Genomic DNA, 19,762 nt, shown 5'->3' with positions numbered 1-19,762 from the left:
AATTTGACCTAAATTAGTTTAAAACTTTTAAGTTAACTATTTTGATTAAAATCTAGTAGTGGAATTTTTGTAAAAGAATTTTCTAATATTAAAAAATTAAGTTTAGCATGAAAGGCTGGAATGGAAATAATTTAAGTATTTTAATTGAGATAATTCATGATGTTTAACCATTTGAATTAATTAATAATTTAATAAAATAGATAAATCAAATTACTTAATTAAAGAATAAATATCAAATTTAATATAATTGGAACACAGAAATTACAAGAATATTGATAATTAGTAAAATTAAGTAATAACGGTTCCTCAATTACAATAAGTAAAATTCAAACGGTTTTACTTCCATCAATAACTATTAAAATATTTCTTAAATTTTAGATAATAAAGATTACATGGCCGCCCCAGTAACTCAATGAATTTTGGTAGGATAGAAAATAAAAAAGTAAAATACGATGGACATAAACATAAATAGTTGATTTTTGGGGAGACAAGAGAAATAACCAACAGTCTTCTATTTATCCAACTAAACTGAAATTGGCGCTACAAATCCACTCTCTTTCACTGACGAACCCGATCATCGCCGCTTCGCCTCCCGGAAAACCCTAAATTTCGATCAAAACTCAGAAACCTACCGTCGAGGAGCCCGACGCACAGGGCTGAGCTCTTGCTATTCTTCATCCTCACCCTCCCGCAAGTCAAGCGTAAGCGGCAGCCCATGAAGAAGGGAAAAAAGAGAGAGAGGCGTCAGATTATAGGGCGGTCGCCGGTCGAGGAACCTGCATTTCTGAGCCGAGAAGAAATGAGATTGCTTTTCTACTGGCTACTGGCTTGATTGAGCCTTGGTGAGCTCATTATTTCTTGAAGGAATTGTTCTTGAAACATCAGGTATGTCCAGAAATTAACGCACATATTGTTCTTGAGACTTTCATTTTATAGCAATTTTGGATTAGTCATTTGAAGTTCGAACCTGGTTTTAGGTAAAAATGAGATTGAAATTGGAAGATATATATAGGAGAAAGAGTACATTCTGTTTAAGAAATATCGTTGTATCATTGCAACAGTTGCTGTCATTATTGTGGTCAAAGTGAATTAGCAAATTTGAGATTGAATTCTACCATTGAAACATAGCATAGCATTTTGTCAACTTCAGTTGATGCCATAATATCAGTCTCGAGTTTGATCCCTGTACAACCCCTGCTCTCGCTCCTTCTGAAAAAAAGAAGCATAGCATTTCATATCAATCAGTTTCATGATATAATAAGCCCTTAGGTCATATCTGATTATTAAGGACAAAAAAAGGTTCAATGTCATGGATCTAACATCAATGATGCACTGTGTTCCAAAAATGTTATCAACTCTTAAAAGCTGACACCATACGGAAATGTTTAGGCTCTCATTAGTCAGAAGGGTACATGTATATAAAGATTCATCACTCTTTGTTTACTGTCTTGTATTAGGCTTTTGTAATCTGCTGCTTCATTTTAAAAATTAGGGCTGCATAACTGCTTTACAAAGCTTTATAACCTCTGAAAAAAATGTATAATGGTTTCATTTACTGCAAAATGAAAAACAATAAGTCTACATTTCCATGAAGATAGACATATGCCAAAGTCGACTTGGTTTGCATCAATACCTTCAAACAACAATTACCCTTTTTTTGATGTTTCAGAACTGCACGATTATTCACCCAAAAAATAGCCTTTGGTTTCATGGTGCTTATTTCTATCGTGTTCTATTAAATCTTGTGCCGTGGTAAAAGTACCATAGAGGCTTTTGTACTAGGAGTTAAATTGCATTTTGCCCCTTCTACTAAAAAATGAGCAAAATAGTCCATGTATGTTAGATCAAAGAGCGAACTGGTACTTCTATTAAAAATTTCTTCCATTCTATTGTTAAAAACTGGTCCTTGTACCTCAACATAAGGTACATATGACACGTCATGTATAACTGTCTGGTTATTCTATCAGTTACACCAATTTTTAACAGTAGAAATGCATGAAAACTTTAACATAAAGGACTAGTTAACTCTTTAATTTAACGTACAGGGACTAATTTGTCCATTTTTTGAGTGAAGTGTCCAAAATGCAATCTGACTTCAAGTACAACAGTGCCCATGGTACTTTGACCATGTGCCGTTAATGTAAGGAACTAAAATGTCACCTGTTTATATCAATGAATAATCTGTTCAAGCTGGTTCTCTTTTCTTCTTTTTTTTTTCGGTTAGTAACCTCATGATGCTCCAATGATGTTGCTTGAAAATGTATTCCCCTATCTTCATTATTTTACCTTGGTTTGTTCATTGTTTGGCTTTGCATGATACTTCAATGATCTCTGCTTCTTGCCTGTTGTGGTACATCAGGCAGTCAATGAAAACATCAACCAAGTGGATCCTTCCTCAAATGCTCCATTATTTCTGCTACTCTTTTAAGCATGAGTTTAGTTCAAATATTTGCTTTTTGTTGGGTAAATTTTAAATACTGATATTGAATGACTGATGGGTTTTATAATCTCACTTTGTCCTACCTGCACAAGAAGATCTCTATTTTCACTGTTGCTTATTTTTGCTTTCATTTTTTGTGGAATTTTTTGTATCATTATTTTTGGATTAATATAAATTTTGGTCCCTGAACTTGGCAATCAGGTCCACTTTGGTACCTAATTGCCTAGTTCAGGTACCTGTTGCTTATTCATTGGAGGATCATGAACCTAATTGCCAAGTTTAGGTACAAAAAAGAACGTCAGGTAACAAAGTAGACTTAGTTGCCAAGTTCAAGAGCCAAAAATTACATTAACCCTTATGTTTTTCAATCTGCAGATACCATCAGTAAATAGCAATAAAAATAGAAAAAAAGATAAGGAAATGATACATTATTAATAAATATGGATGGTGGTTCTTGTTATTCTTTGTTCTGCAACTATGAGCGCCTCCCAATATATTTACAAAGTTTTAAAGCTCTTCTACAAACAATAAAATCTACATGTTAGACTGCTGCAGAGTGCTGGTTAAGCCTACCTTTCTTATTTTGGTGGAGTTGTTTTCAATTGTAAATCATCAGCTATGCCACCATAATTGTGCAGTTGTATAATAGAAGCAAAAATTTATAGCCATTACCGTTTTTTTTTGGTAAGGGTATTAATAACAGTTAATGGGCATGCAATGCTCTTTTATTGCTAGTCATTTTTATCTCATTCATCTGTCTCTCACATTCTGATCTGTTTATGCCCCTTTTTTTACTAGAAATTACTATATGTAGATCCTTTCTTTAACATCATGGCCTGCAACCATAGCTTGATTAGATCCTGCTTGCTGACAGCATCGCTTTCTGGAGATATTTTGACAATGACCACATTGTTCTTTAGAGTTAGCTTCAGTTTTCCCCTTTTATTGATTCTATTTTTATGATATTTAGTTTTACTTGTTTGTAAGGGCCTTTTTTTTCAACCAGAAGAAGAAAATAATTCAGTGGGTTGTGTCGGGTCAATTCGAATTCTCATTTTGAGTTGATCTTCAAGTATAGGTTGTTTTGGGTTGAAGTTGTTTTGAATTTCGATCATTCATATCTGAGGCTCAAGTTTTCTTCAAGTTAAGCCATTACATATTTGGATCATTTCAAGTTTTGTCACTCCAAGTTTACTTGTTCGTGTTATTTTATGGTCATATCATCCCTAGTTCAAATTGATTTACTGTTTATGTCAATTTAGACCTTGCTGAAAGATTTTGTATTATTTGAATTTTTCATATTTGGATCATCTACTGATTTCAGGTTATTTTTTTAATATAATCAAGATTATCTTTTATGTTTAATTTATAATCCATGAATATTAATTATGTACTAATCATTTCAAGGTTTGTAATTATTCTTTTAATAATGTCATGTACTAATTATTTCATTTTAAAGTTCGTAATTATTTTTCTTAATAATGTATTCTTAAACTAACGAGTTTAGATAAATTCACATTTTGGTTGAAATGTTTATATGGAATTTTATCTTTTCTGATTAAATTGAGCTTGAGTTCAGATTTGATACGATCGTGTTTTCTGTTTAAATTTTCTCGGACATAAGAAAATGTTAGATAACTCTAGTTTTGATTTCTCCACCCAAAAGATAAAACAGAAAAGGGAGTTGCTTTCACTGCTTTTTGCACCATTAGATTTCCATGCTTTCAAAAGGATGGTTTCGATATTATAAAGTTCCCGAAATTATTAACACCACCACCACAATGAGTCATAATTATAAGCAGATGATAAAAAGCTACTGATGTTTTCCAGGAAAATGATAGGTTTTAGGTAATCTGAAAATTTTCCAGGAAAATTGAAGAAACCAAATCAAACGGGCTAATTAAACTATCGGTATACGAAAATAGTATATTAGAAATCAAAGCTTATTACTACAAAAGTACACATATTTAACAAACTTAACTACCTTAACTAATCATGCATCAACACCCACCCGACCAAAACCCACAAAGGCGAAAATAACCTGAAAAAAAAAAAGAGACAAAGACAAAATGCCAAGATAAAATCACAAGTTTCAAAAAAAATTAAACAAAATAAAAATATAAATTACTGATCAAGAGCATTAGGCCCAGTACAATAACTCACAATATGGTTCCAAACCCACTGAACCAAGTACCTCCGTCTGATCCCATTCATATTATACGTGGCACCACCTTTATCATTCAATAACTGTCCTGTATAAGACCCACCACCTCCAGTTCCATATATACCCTCACATAAATCCGCAATTTCCACCGGAGCCACCGGGTCTTGACCGGCGTACCAAGCGTTAACCAGTGGGTTGGTTGCTAATTCGGCGACTTCGTGTCCGATCACACTTATCATCCCGTCAACTCCAACGTCACCGTTGGGTGACTTTAACGGCTTCAACCCCGGCATGTATTGAGGTACGGCAAAAGGGTAAGCGCATACTCCTGGGCAAAGCTTGGCGGAGTTACCCACCCATGCGTACGGGAGCGTGTACCCCACGATTGAGGGAACGTGAAGTAATGGAACCCACAGACTTGGCCGCAAAATCTTCGACGTACACATCGTCGGAGGTGAGCAAGAGGTACAACCCGCTTTTGGGATTGATGGGTAACGGTTTCGTACGGGCCGTTACAGCGCTTTTGATAACGGACTGTATCGATAAGCGCGTGAGGGATTTCCCATGGGAGTAAAAACGATCGTTTTTCTCTTCACCTAATAGCACCGTACGGGAAATGTTGGCTCCCGTTTGGTCGGTATAAAGCTGTACGGTCTTCCACCACCCAGCCACCGAAGGCTGTTTGGAATCAACGGCGGAGATCGAGTTGATGAACTCACGGATGATTTTCTTCTGTGATTTCTGCCACCGGCCGTACCAGATTGGGTGGATGGTGATATGAGCAGTAAGGACTGGACCCATATGATATCTCATATGTACAAACTCCGATGAGCCCTCAAATTTCTTAGAGCCTCCGAACATTAAGTCGGAGCTGTTGGGTTTACGTACGGCCATGGACGGTACCCCTTACCGGAGTTACAACGAGCAGTGCAGTAACTCCGATAACTGCAAGCAACACAGGAAGAACCCAGTGCATTTTTTGCTAATGGGTTTTAAAAAAAGTGTGGGAAAAAAGAAAGGAAAAATAAAATGCGAGACTGCTCGAGCATTTGAGAGATGGTGAATTAGAAGCTTTATATATACAGAAGAAGAGGATTCAATAATTTAAATTTAAAAATTTGTAAAAATATATCATGCTAAAATAACAAATAAATTTATTAAACTATTAGTAAATTTAAATTTTGATCACTTAATTTTAAAAGTTATAAAATAATCATTAAATTTTTAAATGTTTTCGTTTAAGTTACTAGAAATTAGAAAGTTAAAATTGTTCTTGTATAATCACAATACTTACATCAATTGAAAGTTTTCATTCTCATTTTTACAAATTATTTTTTTATGAAATAATTTTGATTAGAGTTAGCTTCAGTTTTCCCTTTTATTGATTCTATTTTTATGATATTTAGTTTTACTTGTTTGTAAGGGCCTTTTTTTCAACCAGAAGAAGAAAATAATTCAGTGGGTTGTGTCGGGTCAATTCAATTCTCATTTTGAGTTGATCTTCAAGTATAGGTTGTTTTGGGTTGAAGTTGTTTTGAATTTCGATCATTCATATCTGAGGCTCAAGTTTTCTTCAAGTTAAGCCATTACATATTTGGATCATTTCAAGTTTTTGTCACTCCAAGTTTACTTGTTCGTGTTATTTTATGGTCATATCATCCCTAGTTCAAATTGATTTACTGTTTATGTCAATTTAGACCTTGCTGAAAGATTTTGTATTATTTGAATTTTTTCATATTTGGATCATCTACTGATTTCAGGTTATTTTTTTAATATAATCAAGATTATCTTTTATGTTTAATTTATAATCCATGAATATTAATTATGTACTAATCATTTCAAGGTTTGTAATTATTCTTTTAATAATGTCATGTACTAATTATTTCATTTTAAAGTTCGTAATTATTTTTCTTAATAATGTATTCTTAAACTAACGAGTTTAGATAAATTCACATTTTGGTTGAAATGTTTATATGGAATTTTATCTTTTCTGATTAAATTGAGCTTGAGTTCAGATTTGATACGATCGTGTTTTCTGTTTAAATTTTCTCGGACATAAGAAAATGTTAGATAACTCTAGTTTTGATTTCTCCACCCAAAAGATAAAACAGAAAAGGGAGTTGCTTTCACTGCTTTTTGCACCATTAGATTTCCATGCTTTCAAAAGGATGGTTTCGATATTATAAAGTTCCCGAAATTATTAACACCACCACCACAATGAGTCATAATTATAAGCAGATGATAAAAAGCTACTGATGTTTTCCAGGAAAATGATAGGTTTTAGGTAATCTGAAAATTTTCCAGGAAAATTGAAGAAACCAAATCAAACGGGCTAATTAAACTATCGGTATACGAAAATAGTATATTAGAAATCAAAGCTTATTACTACAAAAGTACACATATTTAACAAACTTAACTACCTTAACTAATCATGCATCAACACCCACCCGACCAAAACCCACAAAGGCGAAAATAACCTGAAAAAAAAAAAGAGACAAAGACAAAATGCCAAGATAAAATCACAAGTTTCAAAAAAAATTAAACAAAATAAAAATATAAATTACTGATCAAGAGCATTAGGCCCAGTACAATAACTCACAATATGGTTCCAAACCCACTGAACCAAGTACCTCCGTCTGATCCCATTCATATTATACGTGGCACCACCTTTATCATTCAATAACTGTCCTGTATAAGACCCACCACCTCCAGTTCCATATATACCCTCACATAAATCCGCAATTTCCACCGGAGCCACCGGGTCTTGACCGGCGTACCAAGCGTTAACCAGTGGGTTGGTTGCTAATTCGGCGACTTCGTGTCCGATCACACTTATCATCCCGTCAACTCCAACGTCACCGTTGGGTGACTTTAACGGCTTCAACCCCGGCATGTATTGAGGTACGGCAAAAGGGTAAGCGCATACTCCTGGGCAAAGCTTGGCGGAGTTACCCACCCATGCGTACGGGAGCGTGTACCCCACGATTGAGGGGAACGTGAAGTAATGGAACCCACAGACTTGGCCGCAAAAATCTTCGACGTACACATCGTCGGAGGTGAGCAAGAGGTACAACCCGCTTTTGGGATTGATGGGTAACGGTTTCGTACGGGCCGTTACAGCGCTTTTGATAACGGACTGTATCGATAAGCGCGTGAGGGATTTCCCATGGGAGTAAAAACGATCGTTTTTCTCTTCACCTAATAGCACCGTACGGGAAATGTTGGCTCCCGTTTGGTCGGTATAAAGCTGTACGGTCTTCCACCACCCAGCCACCGAAGGCTGTTTGGAATCAACGGCGGAGATCGAGTTGATGAACTCACGGATGATTTTCTTCTGTGATTTCTGCCACCGGCCGTACCAGATTGGGTGGATGGTGATATGAGCAGTAAGGACTGGACCCATATGATATCTCATATGTACAAACTCCGATGAGCCCTCAAATTTCTTAGAGCCTCCGAACATTAAGTCGGAGCTGTTGGGTTTTACGTACGGCCATGGACGGTACCCCCTTACCGGAGTTACAACGAGCAGTGCAGTAACTCCGATAACTGCAAGCAACACAGGAAGAACCCAGTGCATTTTTTGCTAATGGGTTTTAAAAAAGTGTGGGAAAAAGAAAGGAAAAATAAAATGCGAGACTGCTCGAGCATTTGAGAGATGGTGAATTAGAAGCTTTATATATACAGAAGAAGAGGATTCAATAATTTAAATTTAAAAATTTGTAAAATATATCATGCTAAAATAACAAATAAATTTATTAAACTATTAGTAAATTTAAATTTTGATCACTTAATTTTAAAAGTTATAAAATAATCATTAAATTTTTAAATGTTTTCGTTTAAGTTACTAGAAATTAGAAAGTTAAAATTGTTCTTGTATAATCACAATACTTACATCAATTGAAAGTTTTCATTCTCATTTTTACAAATTATTTTTTAAATGAAATAATTTTGAGCGTCGTGAATCTACAAACTAAAATTTAAATAATTTTTTCTTCAATCATTTGACATTACCCTTAAATCAACTTGAATTTAAAATTTATTCTTTTCTTCGAGTTATTGATATTGATCTATTATATTATTCGTCAAACTATTAGAGTTCTTTAATCAAAATTTTAAAAAATTAACAATTTAATAATTTAAATAAAAATTTTAAATAATTTAATAAAAATTATTGAATAGTTTAATAATTATTTTATAATTTCTTTTTAAGTTGTATAATCAAAACATATTACCTAAAATATATAATATTTTGAATTTTGCATTTTGCATTTTTGGGGCTTGAGGATAATTTAGGGAAAAAGGAGAGTTTTATATTTTCGATGGGGGCTGCTGATGCATTGAGTTGCGGGTAATGGAGGACAGATAGATTCTTTAAAGTGAAAGAGTGAAGAGAGGCAAAGTGGGGCCTACAGGTTCAGAGTGGGGGCCGTTTTGATCATCATGATTTATTCGTCTTCATCTGATCTATGATATGATCAATTTTATGCATAATTATAATTTTAACTATTAATATTTAATTTTTATCATATTGGTCCTAAATTTTAGTCAATTTATTTTTTATAAAAACTTAATTTAAACAGTAAAATTTTGATGATATTAACATCACAATTCATGCAAAAATCCATATAAATTTCATTAGTTTAATTATTAACACTGTTTTTTCTTTTTGTTAATTTTATTAGTGTAACGTTTTGAAATAAAAAATACTTACTTTATAATTTAGAATGACGTAATAATGAACTTAAACTTAACAAAATAATTTTAACAGTGTTAATAATTAGAATTGAATTTTAAAATATAAAAATTGAAGGGTTAATTTTGTAAAATAAAAACACATATAAGTTTCTCTTATAACATATTTTACCAATTATTTTCATATGAAAAAGTTGAATGAAATTTAAAATTTTAAAAATATTGATATAACAATTATACCACAATTCATTACTTAATAGAATTTAAAAAATAAACAAAATTCATAATTTTTTAAAAATATTCACATTAGCAACAAAGTAAACGTAAAATCCAATGCTGGCTATCAAGTCAATGCCTTTAATTTTTAATAATTTAATTAGGTTTTCCGTAAAAAAATTAGTTTTATTAAATTTGACAAAATTAAGACTACAATGAGAAAATAAGTAAACTTAGGGGTTAGATTTTTCATTGTATTTTTTTTATAAAAAATATGATCAACTAACTTTATGTTAGTAAATAGCGCGGGAAACGGTGGATGAGGGTAATTTTGGAAGTTAGTACAATTGTTTGTTTGAATGTTTGGAGCATGAGGCCGTCTTGCCTAAAACATATTTTAAAGGTTAAATTTTCTTTTGGTCCCTTTTCCTTTTCGTCATCAGCTTTTGGTCTCTTTATCATGCTAATATTTGAAATTTAAATTTTATACTTTAATTTCACCTAATTTATGGATTGAAAATTTGAAGAAAAAATTTTAGTTCAAAATTTTGACAACTTTATTCTAGTTAAAATACTGAAATGACATTTATTTATAAGCACCCTTAACTACTCATTGATATGTAAACTTTTATAATGAGTTATGTTGTTTTTTTTAATTAAATAAATAAACATTCAACCGAAATGTAATTTTTTTATCTAGCACTTTATTGTAAAAGTAAGGGATTAAATCTTAAATTTGGTATTGTGAAAGGATCAAAAATGAAATTAGATCTTTATTTTAAGGATTTAGAACCCGCAATTGCATCTTTGTCTAAGCTTGCCACGTGGATAAAATGGATCGGAGCCAGGTGCTGCTGTTATGTTGCTAAATCAATTTCATCATGAAATTTGAGCTTTTAGAATATATATATATATATATATATATATATAACTACATATAATTAAATAAATAAAATTAAAAACAGGTCTATGTACTAGAAATTACATTATATTTTATCTTTTTATTAAAATGAATAATTTAGTCTCTATGCATTTAATTAAAGAGTAATTTTTTTTGTTAAAATTTTTATTCATTTTACTATTAAAATTTGATGTGATTGATTGAAATATCGAATTTCATGTGGCGTATTACATGTATACTTCATACTAACGTCGTTGACTATTTTATAAAAGTAAAATAGATAAATTTTAACAGAAAAATTAGTTTACTTTTTTATCTAACGTGTAAAAATTAATTTATTTATTCTTTTAATAGAATGATAAAACACAATTTAACTCATAATACAAATAACTCTATAATACTTTTACCGGAACAACCATACACTTTCAGTTTAGTGATATAAATTACATTACTTCCACTAAAAACTCGCGTCGGAAAATGACGTGTTCAGAAAATGAAAAAAAAATATATAGTTATGTTTTTCAGAAAAGAAATTGAAATGTTAAAATAATTTAAGATGATAAAAATTTAGAGATGTAAGGATAATGAGCATTTTGCAAGGTCATATTTTAAATTATATGAGTTGGTACGTCCCAAAATTGTAAAATTTTAAATTTTAATTTAATCCCTTTAAAATTTATAAATTTTTAATTTAGTATAATAATAAAATTATATTTTGATCTTCTCAAATATTAATAATTCAATTTTAATTCTATAAAAAATTTAGCAGTTCCTTAGATGAAGAAAATAGTGTTGAGAGAATATTTTACCTTTTGTTTAAATGATCCAATTAGAATCAATTTTAAATTTAATTGAAACCCATTATAACTATCCAATGTCAAATAATATATAGAGTAAACTACATTAAAGGTCACTAAATTATTAATAAGTTTATAGTTTTACTACTTAATTTCAAAAAGTTATAAAATAGTCACGAACTATGTAAAAGTTTTCATTCAAGTCAATGGCCTTATATGTTCACACCGTCTGACCAATCGAAAGCTTTCATTCCCCTTCTCATCTACAATTCAGATTTTTTTTTAATGAAACAATTTTAAACATCAAGAATCTATGAATCAAAATCCAAATAGCTGTCTTCTCTGATCTTCGAGATTGACCGTCAGATCGATTTGGATATAAGGTAATTTTTTTTTACTCTATTGATCCATTGTACTGTTCATAAAATCGCCGCTTGGAGTTCACTAGCTTGACTTAAAAAAACTTAATTGCTTAGTGACTTAAATAAAAACTTTCTAGTAGTTGAGTGACTATTTTGTAAACTTTTGAAGTTGAGTGACTGAAATGTGAAACTATTAATAATTTAATGACTTTGGATGTAGTTTATCCTAAGAGATACTAAAGTAATTGGTTACTATTAGTATGTATTAGATTAATCAACTTTGAAATTGGAATGTGTTAAAACGAGGGTACATTTTCACAATGCCCAACAACACATACCACTATATATACACTGGCATTATTAGTTTCCCAAAGTTTATCAAAAGTAGAGACATTGTTAAATGCATTTACCCTTTTGGGGGTTTGAATTTTATAAACTCAATTCCTCTTCACTCTTTATTAGTACATGGAATCTTACTACACGATTATTTAGATATGAAGTACAATTTTCTTCAATTTTGTAATTTTAGCCCCTAATTTTTTCCTGTTCATGTTAATCTTAATCTTTGAATTTGATAGATTTTTTTTCAATTTAGTTCATAAATTAGATTCTATTAGGGTATAAAGATGTATTATTCTGAAATTGTATCAAGCGATGATTCTTTTATATTTTTAAATTATATATATTAAATTTCAAGCAACAACAAAGTATAAAAGGGTTTTTTACTGAAATAGGACAAAAAATAAAAAAATACTAAAATAATACAAAGAAAAAACTATGTACCAAAATGGTACATTTGGGGTGGTGCCGCCTATGGCAGAGGCATGACCACCCCATGTCAGATCAGAAATTACTGTAGCTGTCGGTCAAATTGCGGCGCAGGATTAAAATGTAATAATATAAAATATTTAGGGACCTGTTATGAAATTATACCATTTAGAATGGCTGCTGGGAAAAAAGTGAAAGGGTGCCGCCTGACAGAGTGGCGGCACCAAACTAAAATATAGGTTAATTTCCTTGTAAGCCCTCCTTTTTTGTTATTTTCTTTTTATTCCTCCTTCAACTCACTATATTATTTTTAAACAAGCCCTTAACCTATTTTTTAGTTAAATAAGCCCTTAATTTATAGTTTTTACTCATAAGCACTCTCATGAAATTTTAAAATTTTAATTTTTATTTAATAAACTATTCACATCAACCTAAAATGTGAATTAGTTTATATTTTTTAAATAGCTTTATTTTGGGTAAAATATATTTACTTTAATATTAAAATAAAGGGCTTTTTGAGTAAAACTATAAATTAAGGGCTTATTTTACTAAAAAATAGGTTAAGGGCTTGTTTAAAAATAATATAGTGAGTTGAAGGGAATAAAAGAAAATAACAAAAAAGGAGGGCTTACAAGGAAATTAGCCCTATTTTAGTTTGGTGCCGCCACTCTATCAGGCGGCACCCTTTCACTTTTTTCCCAGCAGCCATTCTAAATGGTATAATTCCATAACAGGTCCCTAAATATTTTATATTATTACATTTTAGTCTGCACAAAATTTGACCGGCAGACTATGAAATTTCTGATTCGACATGAGGTGGTCATGCCTCCGCCATAGGCGGCACTTGTACCATTTTGGTACATAGTTTTTTCTTTATATTATTTTGATATTTTTTATTTTTTTGTCGTAAAAACCCTCTTAAAGTGCTACATCATTATACATTAATAAAATCTAAGTTTAAGGATAAAATTTAAATGGAAAAAAAGTAAATATAAAGAAATGGTGTTTAGCATTTAGTACTATTTAAAGATGTAATAACCTTTTCTAGAGCTAATAATTTTTTTTTAACCCTAAAAACCTCCATGAATGACTACTTATGCTAGTAGCTGACGGTGCAATTTATGAGCAAACCAACTCATTTAACTCTATGCATATGATTGGGTTATTCCATTTTTTAAAATCATTTATCACATTGGTTATTTGATTCATTTCCTTATCATTTGCTTTAATTTCTAATCACAAACAAATGTTAATTAATTTGATATCAATACATATATTGATTTAATCAAATTGATCTGTAATTAATTTTAAGAAATAGAAAAATAGTGAATATAAGCACTAAAATGAATAAATTTAAATTAATTGACATTGTTTGAAAGATAGAGAGGTAATCATAAATTTCGAAAGAATTAGTGAACTGTAAAATGAATAGAGTGACAAAATCTGAATCACCCGATGAATTTTAATTCCATTTGTTATGAATGGAGCTTTTAAAAAAGAAAACGTGGATGTGTTGTGGGATGAATTCTTTTGGATAATAAATATGGAGCAATATGATATTACTTATCTTGTTTTGTCCAATATATAAAATTACCATTTAAGCCCTTATATTTTATATTTAAATATTCAAATTAAATATTTATTTTCTTATAAAAAGATGGAAAATATTTTTAAAAATAAAAAAAGATAAAATTGAAGCGAAGTGAGGATATATTCATCCTAAATTAATGAAGGTGATAATAATTTAGGTCAAATCAGACCGAATCAAGTCTCGATTCAGAAAATTTTTTAAATTTGAACTCAAGTTTAGACCTGACATAACCCCAAAGTTGAAAAAATATTATTAATGAAAATAACATTAATGTAAAATTATTTTTTTTTATACTTTATAAACAGCAAAAAGAATAAGCCAGATCAACTTATCTCGAAATAAAAAAAACATAATCTCAAATTCGATCTAAGATAAGTTAAATTATACAATCCGTTCTATCAATAAACACCTCTAATAATTACAAATAATGAAATAAACGGTGTCAACTATAAAATATTAGTGGATTTGACAACCTCCACGGGTCCGCTTCATTCAACTTACTTTAGGTGTAGTTATGCTACGGTTACATCCCCTCAGTTAGCCTTTTGTGCTGTGCAATTTGAGACGATTGGGACCCCTTTTTTAACGTCTTCATACGAGGGAACCGTCCTTTAAACGACCAAGGGCATTATTGAATCCTTCCAACGCTTGGACGAGTGCTCAGCAAGGTTTTTAAATTTGGATTAGAGATCGAAACAGTTAAGATATTGGTTTGATATTTTTTTTATTTGATTAAATAAATTATTAAAATTTTATAAAAAATTTTAATTCAATTAATTAATATTTTTTCTATATCGATATCTCGATTGATTCTCGATGCAATCGGTTAAATCGATCAATTAAAATAATCAAATTAACCAACAATATATATATTTAAGTCCTTATTTAATTAATGTGAGTTAATTATGTATTAACTCAATTCAAAAGAATTAAATGATTTTTATCTTTTTATAAAACGGTAAATATAATTATAAATATATTTTTATCTTTTGCATAATTTAAATTCAAAATAGATTTAATAATTTAACTTTACCAACACAACTAAAGCTCATATTTTTTTTATAAATATATTATATTTTTACTCACTTCAGTAATACAATTTAGGATAAAATATGCTATAAGTCTTCGTACTCTTCAAAATTTTGAAATTTAATCAATGAAATTTTATTTTAAAAATTTAATTTCTTTACTTTTCAATTTTCAAAATTTAAGTTCAATTGTTAACACTTATTAAAATTATTTTGTTAAATTCAAGTTCATTACAACGTTGTTTGTTAGTTGTATGACTATCAAGTAAATTTTTTTATTTCAAAATGTCATCTTGACAAAATTAACAAACAAAATAATAGTTTTCTCGATTGACCTTGAATTTTAAAATTTGAAATATAGACTAATTCTTATAAATAAAAGTAAAAGACTAAATTCTAATTTTTAAAAGAATATAGGGACGTATGTATATTTTAACCTATAACCTAAATATTTATTAAGAATAAAGAAAAAAAATGCAACACAAGCGTCATAGTCAATAGAAATTAGATACATATAAATTAGTCCAATCCTATCACTTGTAGCTAGGATGTTTCATGGGTGTGTAGCTTTGTTTATAACATGGACCCCTCTATGTCTAGTTGCTCAAGCATGTGACTATACATATATATATATATATATGAAATTAGGACCAAATAATTTTCAATATGAAGTGGTTATAGTCGTAGATTTTAAGCCCTATGGGTGTAGATGATAGGTATAAGGTATGGGTTTGGAAGAATGTTTAAGTTTTCTTTTCCTATTTATTATTGGATTTGGACGCATGCAAAGGATTAGGTTAGGAATGATTAAACTCGAATATTTTTAAATTCAGTAATATTTTTTTTGAAAAGTAGATATGAGATAAAGTGTTTTGTTTTTTACAACAAAAATGAAACAATCATAAGTAGTTTTGTTTGACTTTATCACATCTCACCTCATCACATTGTATGAAATTATAATTTTACGTTTATATATGATCATTATATTGTATGAAATTATAATTTTACGTTTATATATGATTGTTATAAAGGTAAATGTATAAAATAAAAGTCTTCATTGTATTTATGAAATTTTATGTTTGGGGTTTAATTTTGATGCAATTAATGAGACTGTATGACTTAGGACGAGACGTATGGGATAAGCTTGTCGGCTAGGGTTTTAGTATGTTTTACTACTCTTATTAGTTGTTTGGTTCTTTTTCTTTAAAAAAAACATTGGAAATGTTATAAATAACTAGCAAGGATCAAATTGAGACAATGCGAGATATGGATGAATGTATCTAACATTCATAAATATTGTAGTAATTTTCAAAATTATACAACCATAATAAAGTTATGCGGGTGGTAAAACAAAAAGTGTCAACTAGAGTTGATAATGTGTTGTGTCGGGTCACATAAAAAAAATTAAGCTTGTTTCTAAGTTCGGGCTCGACTTGACCTGAAAAATAGGTTTAAAATTTTTCCCAAGCTCAGTTCATCTCGTATTAAACTTTTTTATATTATTTTTTATATAAAAATAATTTTTAAAAATAATACATCAAATATACTAAAAGCATTAAAATAAATATTTCCCAACAAATAAGAAAAATAAAAAATCACTAAAATAAGTGCAATTTAGCAAGCAAATACATTTAAAATAATAGCAAAATTAATAATAAAACAAGAGTTATACAATATCTAAACAATAACAACAAAATAGTAATAATATAATAGCAAAATAATAGCAAAACAATGGTAAAACACTAAAAAATAATAACAATTTATTTCTTTTGCAAATTCGGGCCAACTCGAGCTAGGCCTATTTAAAAAACGGGTCTTACTTCTTGTTCAAGCCTATTTTTTCAAGCCTATATTTTTATCTAAACCCTCCCGCTATTCGGACGGACCTTCAAATCAAGCTGAGTAACCCGATTCATGATTAAATCTAGCACCAACTGTGAAACGATAATAAATTTAGTTACATCCACTCCTGACTGCTCCATTACTATTCTTAAATTAGATTAACAAAATAATTTAGGATATAAATTGCATGGGATGATACCTTTTGATCTATTGACAAAGTTTTAGGCTTGATCACTTTTTTTAGATAAAAATCTGAAATTGAATTATAATCTTTTAAATATTATAATATATATTTTATCCTTATTGTAATTTTAAGTTGCCATTTTCAAGATATTTACGTTAATGTTACTATTTTTGGAAGTTCAAAACTTATACTTGTCCTTTGACACTAGCCTTGGTGTTTCTTTTACATGATAAATTAATTTTGATTAAATTAAAAATTATTCTCATCAATTTAATTTTAAATTTAATTTAATCATTAAAAATTAATAACTCAACTTTTAATCAACCAATCATAAATTAATTCAAGTTTAAAGCTACTCAAACTCAGATGCTCCAAATAAAAAATACAAATAATTTTAATTTAATCAGGCAAAAACTTAAAATAATTTGAATTGATAATTATCTAAATATAGAATGGTAAATTTTGAAATAATTCAAATTCAAATAATTTATTATGTAAAAACTATAATTTTAAAGGTTAATATATTTTGAGCTATTTAAATTTGACAACTTATATTTATTTAGTATTATTTTTTAACTTGATCCGTATCTAAATTTAGAAATACACTAATCTAACATTGACGACTAATAATTTAATTGCATGTGAAAAATATTAAAAATATAAAAAATTATATTTTTATTTTATTTTTTGTCACATATCAAAATATAATATTATCACATGTCACGGTATTATTTATTGTCAATGTCACATCAAAATATTTTAACTATATTAATCAAAGACATAAATAAATAAATAAAAGGTAAAATACCAGATTGACCCTAAATTTAATATTAAAATTATAAGTCGAAAAATTTAAAACCCGAATAGAAATGGATAGCGTCAAAGCACAAGTGACGTTGAACATTGGGCGGATAGGAGAGGGGATGAGATGGGTGCGGCTAATCACGGAGTGATTTGCGCGGCTCTAAATCATGACAGCCGAGCCAGCCAGTAGCAATCTCACAGCTCAGCTAGAGGGCGACTCTTTTTTATTTTTTCGCATTGGACCCCACCGCAAGCAATCAAAAACTACTGTCCTTGGACCTTTAATTTCTTTTGTTCACCATTTCCCAACGTCACGTCACCTCCCCTTTTCACGCGTGCGTTCCACCGAAACATCTCACGCGCGTATTTATGGTTTTTTCGGCGGACAGCGGCGCGGGAACTTGGGGTGCTTGGGCGCCTTAACAGCTGACATGCTTTGCTCATCAACCTCTCTCTCGACTACCAGACGTTCGGGTTTATCGCGTGCGAATCACTGGCTTTAGCTTCATTTTCATGGACAGTTCATATTTTCAACTTGAAGAGTTTAATTTTAGTGAATATTACTGGCAGGCACCTCTACTATATTAATTAGATTAAATTAGTCCATGTTCTATTAAATAGATTATTTTGATCTTTATAATATTAAAAGAATAAAATAATGTCAAATTTCAATAGAATATATTTTTTAAATATCATTAATCCTAACAATCTCTTTACCTAATGGTAAGAGTATTATGTTATAGGTATGTAAGTTTAGATTTGATCCCGAGTAACTATATTCTCTCTGTCAATTATAAAAATACATATGTATCATTTACTATTTAAAAAATTGTATTTTAAAAGTTCTTTTTATGATTTTGCATAAAAACATTTTGTTTAAAGTTGAATTGTAAATGAAAAAATAATAATTTATTAGCAAATGTTAATTCAATTCAATTTTCTAATTTGAAATTATTAGATTCTTTTTAATAGTAAATGAATTACAAGTTTAGAAGGACTAATCTGATCCCATCCCTATAATTGAAGGACTTCACAAATCATAATTTTTATTACTCTACTAATGAAATATTTTGTTTAGAGTTTAATTGTAAACCAAAAATAATAATTTCTATATCATTTTTAAGCAATGAGTACAAGTGTTTAATTGATACTTTTAAAAATAGAAGGATTAATTTAATTTAATCCCTATAATAAAGGGACTTTACAAATATTTTCACCATGTTATTTTGGGAGTTCCATTTCATGTTATAATACATGTTATTGTTTTTGCTTTAGCTTCATTTTCATGGACAGTTCATATTATGATAGCATTTTAATTGAGATAATGATTTTATATAAGCCCTTTTTCTCGAGTGCTTATTTAGCCATTTCTATCTGCCAGCTACCATTTATTTTTATCCATATAATTCATGTACTTTATACTTTATTAATATAGTATTTAGATTGTAGATGAAGTTTCTAAAATTTCATGGATTATGTTAAAAAATAAAAAAAATCCAGGACGGGTTTTTGACCTTTTATGATTTATCTATAAAAATTCAACCAAAACCCTATATCATTAAGTTCGTAGCATAGTAAAAATAATTTTATTTTACCATGCATTCGTATAAAAGCTTAAATGCTGCAGCTTGAGTGTTAGCTTAGTTAGTGTTGGTATTATTTTTAGTGCATGAAGACGCGAGTTCAAATGCATTGAAGTGCGTTATCATATTAATGGTTGAGGAGAAACTATAAGTAATTCTAAACATTATATTAAAAACAAAGACAATAAATTTGTGATGCTGCACCCACATGAAAAGAAGTAAATATAATAAAAAAGTATGGTTTGAAATTAATTATTATATATATAATTGATGAAGTTAATAAAGTGTGTATAATAAACTTAAAATATATAAAATATTAAAGTATAACTTTGATTAAGTGGTAAATTTAAGGTTTTGTTAACCCAACTAGTATGGTTTAAATCTTAT

The 19,762-nt window shown here is 29.6% G+C and overlaps 1 protein-coding gene, 1 long non-coding RNA gene and 1 pseudogene across 4 annotated transcripts; 1 reads left to right on the top strand and 2 right to left on the bottom strand.

Moving 5' to 3' along the window:
• The first annotated feature begins 420 nt into the window (after positions 1 to 420).
• LOC108478575 (uncharacterized) lies at positions 421 to 2,507 on the top strand. The gene is made up of 2 exons (XR_001870316.2): positions 421 to 885; positions 2,360 to 2,507. It is a non-coding gene; the product is annotated as an uncharacterized LOC108478575 (long non-coding RNA).
• Positions 2,508 to 4,337: 1,830 nt separating this feature from the next.
• LOC108479570 (protein EXORDIUM-like 3) lies at positions 4,338 to 5,682 on the bottom strand (annotated as a pseudogene). The gene is made up of 2 exons (XR_008276065.1): positions 4,604 to 5,682; positions 4,338 to 4,481 (listed from the first exon to the last, which is right to left on the bottom strand). The product of XR_008276065.1 is annotated as a protein EXORDIUM-like 3 (transcript).
• A 1,255-nt stretch (positions 5,683 to 6,937) lies between these two features.
• LOC128279250 (protein EXORDIUM-like 3) lies at positions 6,938 to 8,281 on the bottom strand. Of its 2 annotated transcripts, XM_053023138.1 has the most exons (2): positions 7,204 to 8,281; positions 6,938 to 7,081 (listed from the first exon to the last, which is right to left on the bottom strand). In XM_053023138.1, the coding sequence occupies exons 1-2, from the start codon at positions 8,182 to 8,184 to the stop codon at positions 7,034 to 7,036; spliced, it is 1,029 nt and encodes a 342-aa protein (XP_052879098.1). In that variant the 5' UTR covers positions 8,185 to 8,281; the 3' UTR covers positions 6,938 to 7,033. The 2 variants fall into 2 exon arrangements, with proteins under 2 accessions (XP_052879098.1, XP_017637744.1); XM_017782255.2 differs by having other exon boundaries at positions 6,938 to 8,281.
• Positions 8,282 to 19,762: the final 11,481 nt, after the last annotated feature.

Source organism: Gossypium arboreum, chromosome 12 (assembly GCF_025698485.1).
Source record: "Gossypium arboreum isolate Shixiya-1 chromosome 12, ASM2569848v2, whole genome shotgun sequence".
Taxonomy (NCBI): domain Eukaryota; kingdom Viridiplantae; phylum Streptophyta; class Magnoliopsida; order Malvales; family Malvaceae; genus Gossypium; species Gossypium arboreum.
Note: the sequence above shows the minus strand (reverse complement) of the source record. Positions and strands in the feature narration are given on the sequence as shown.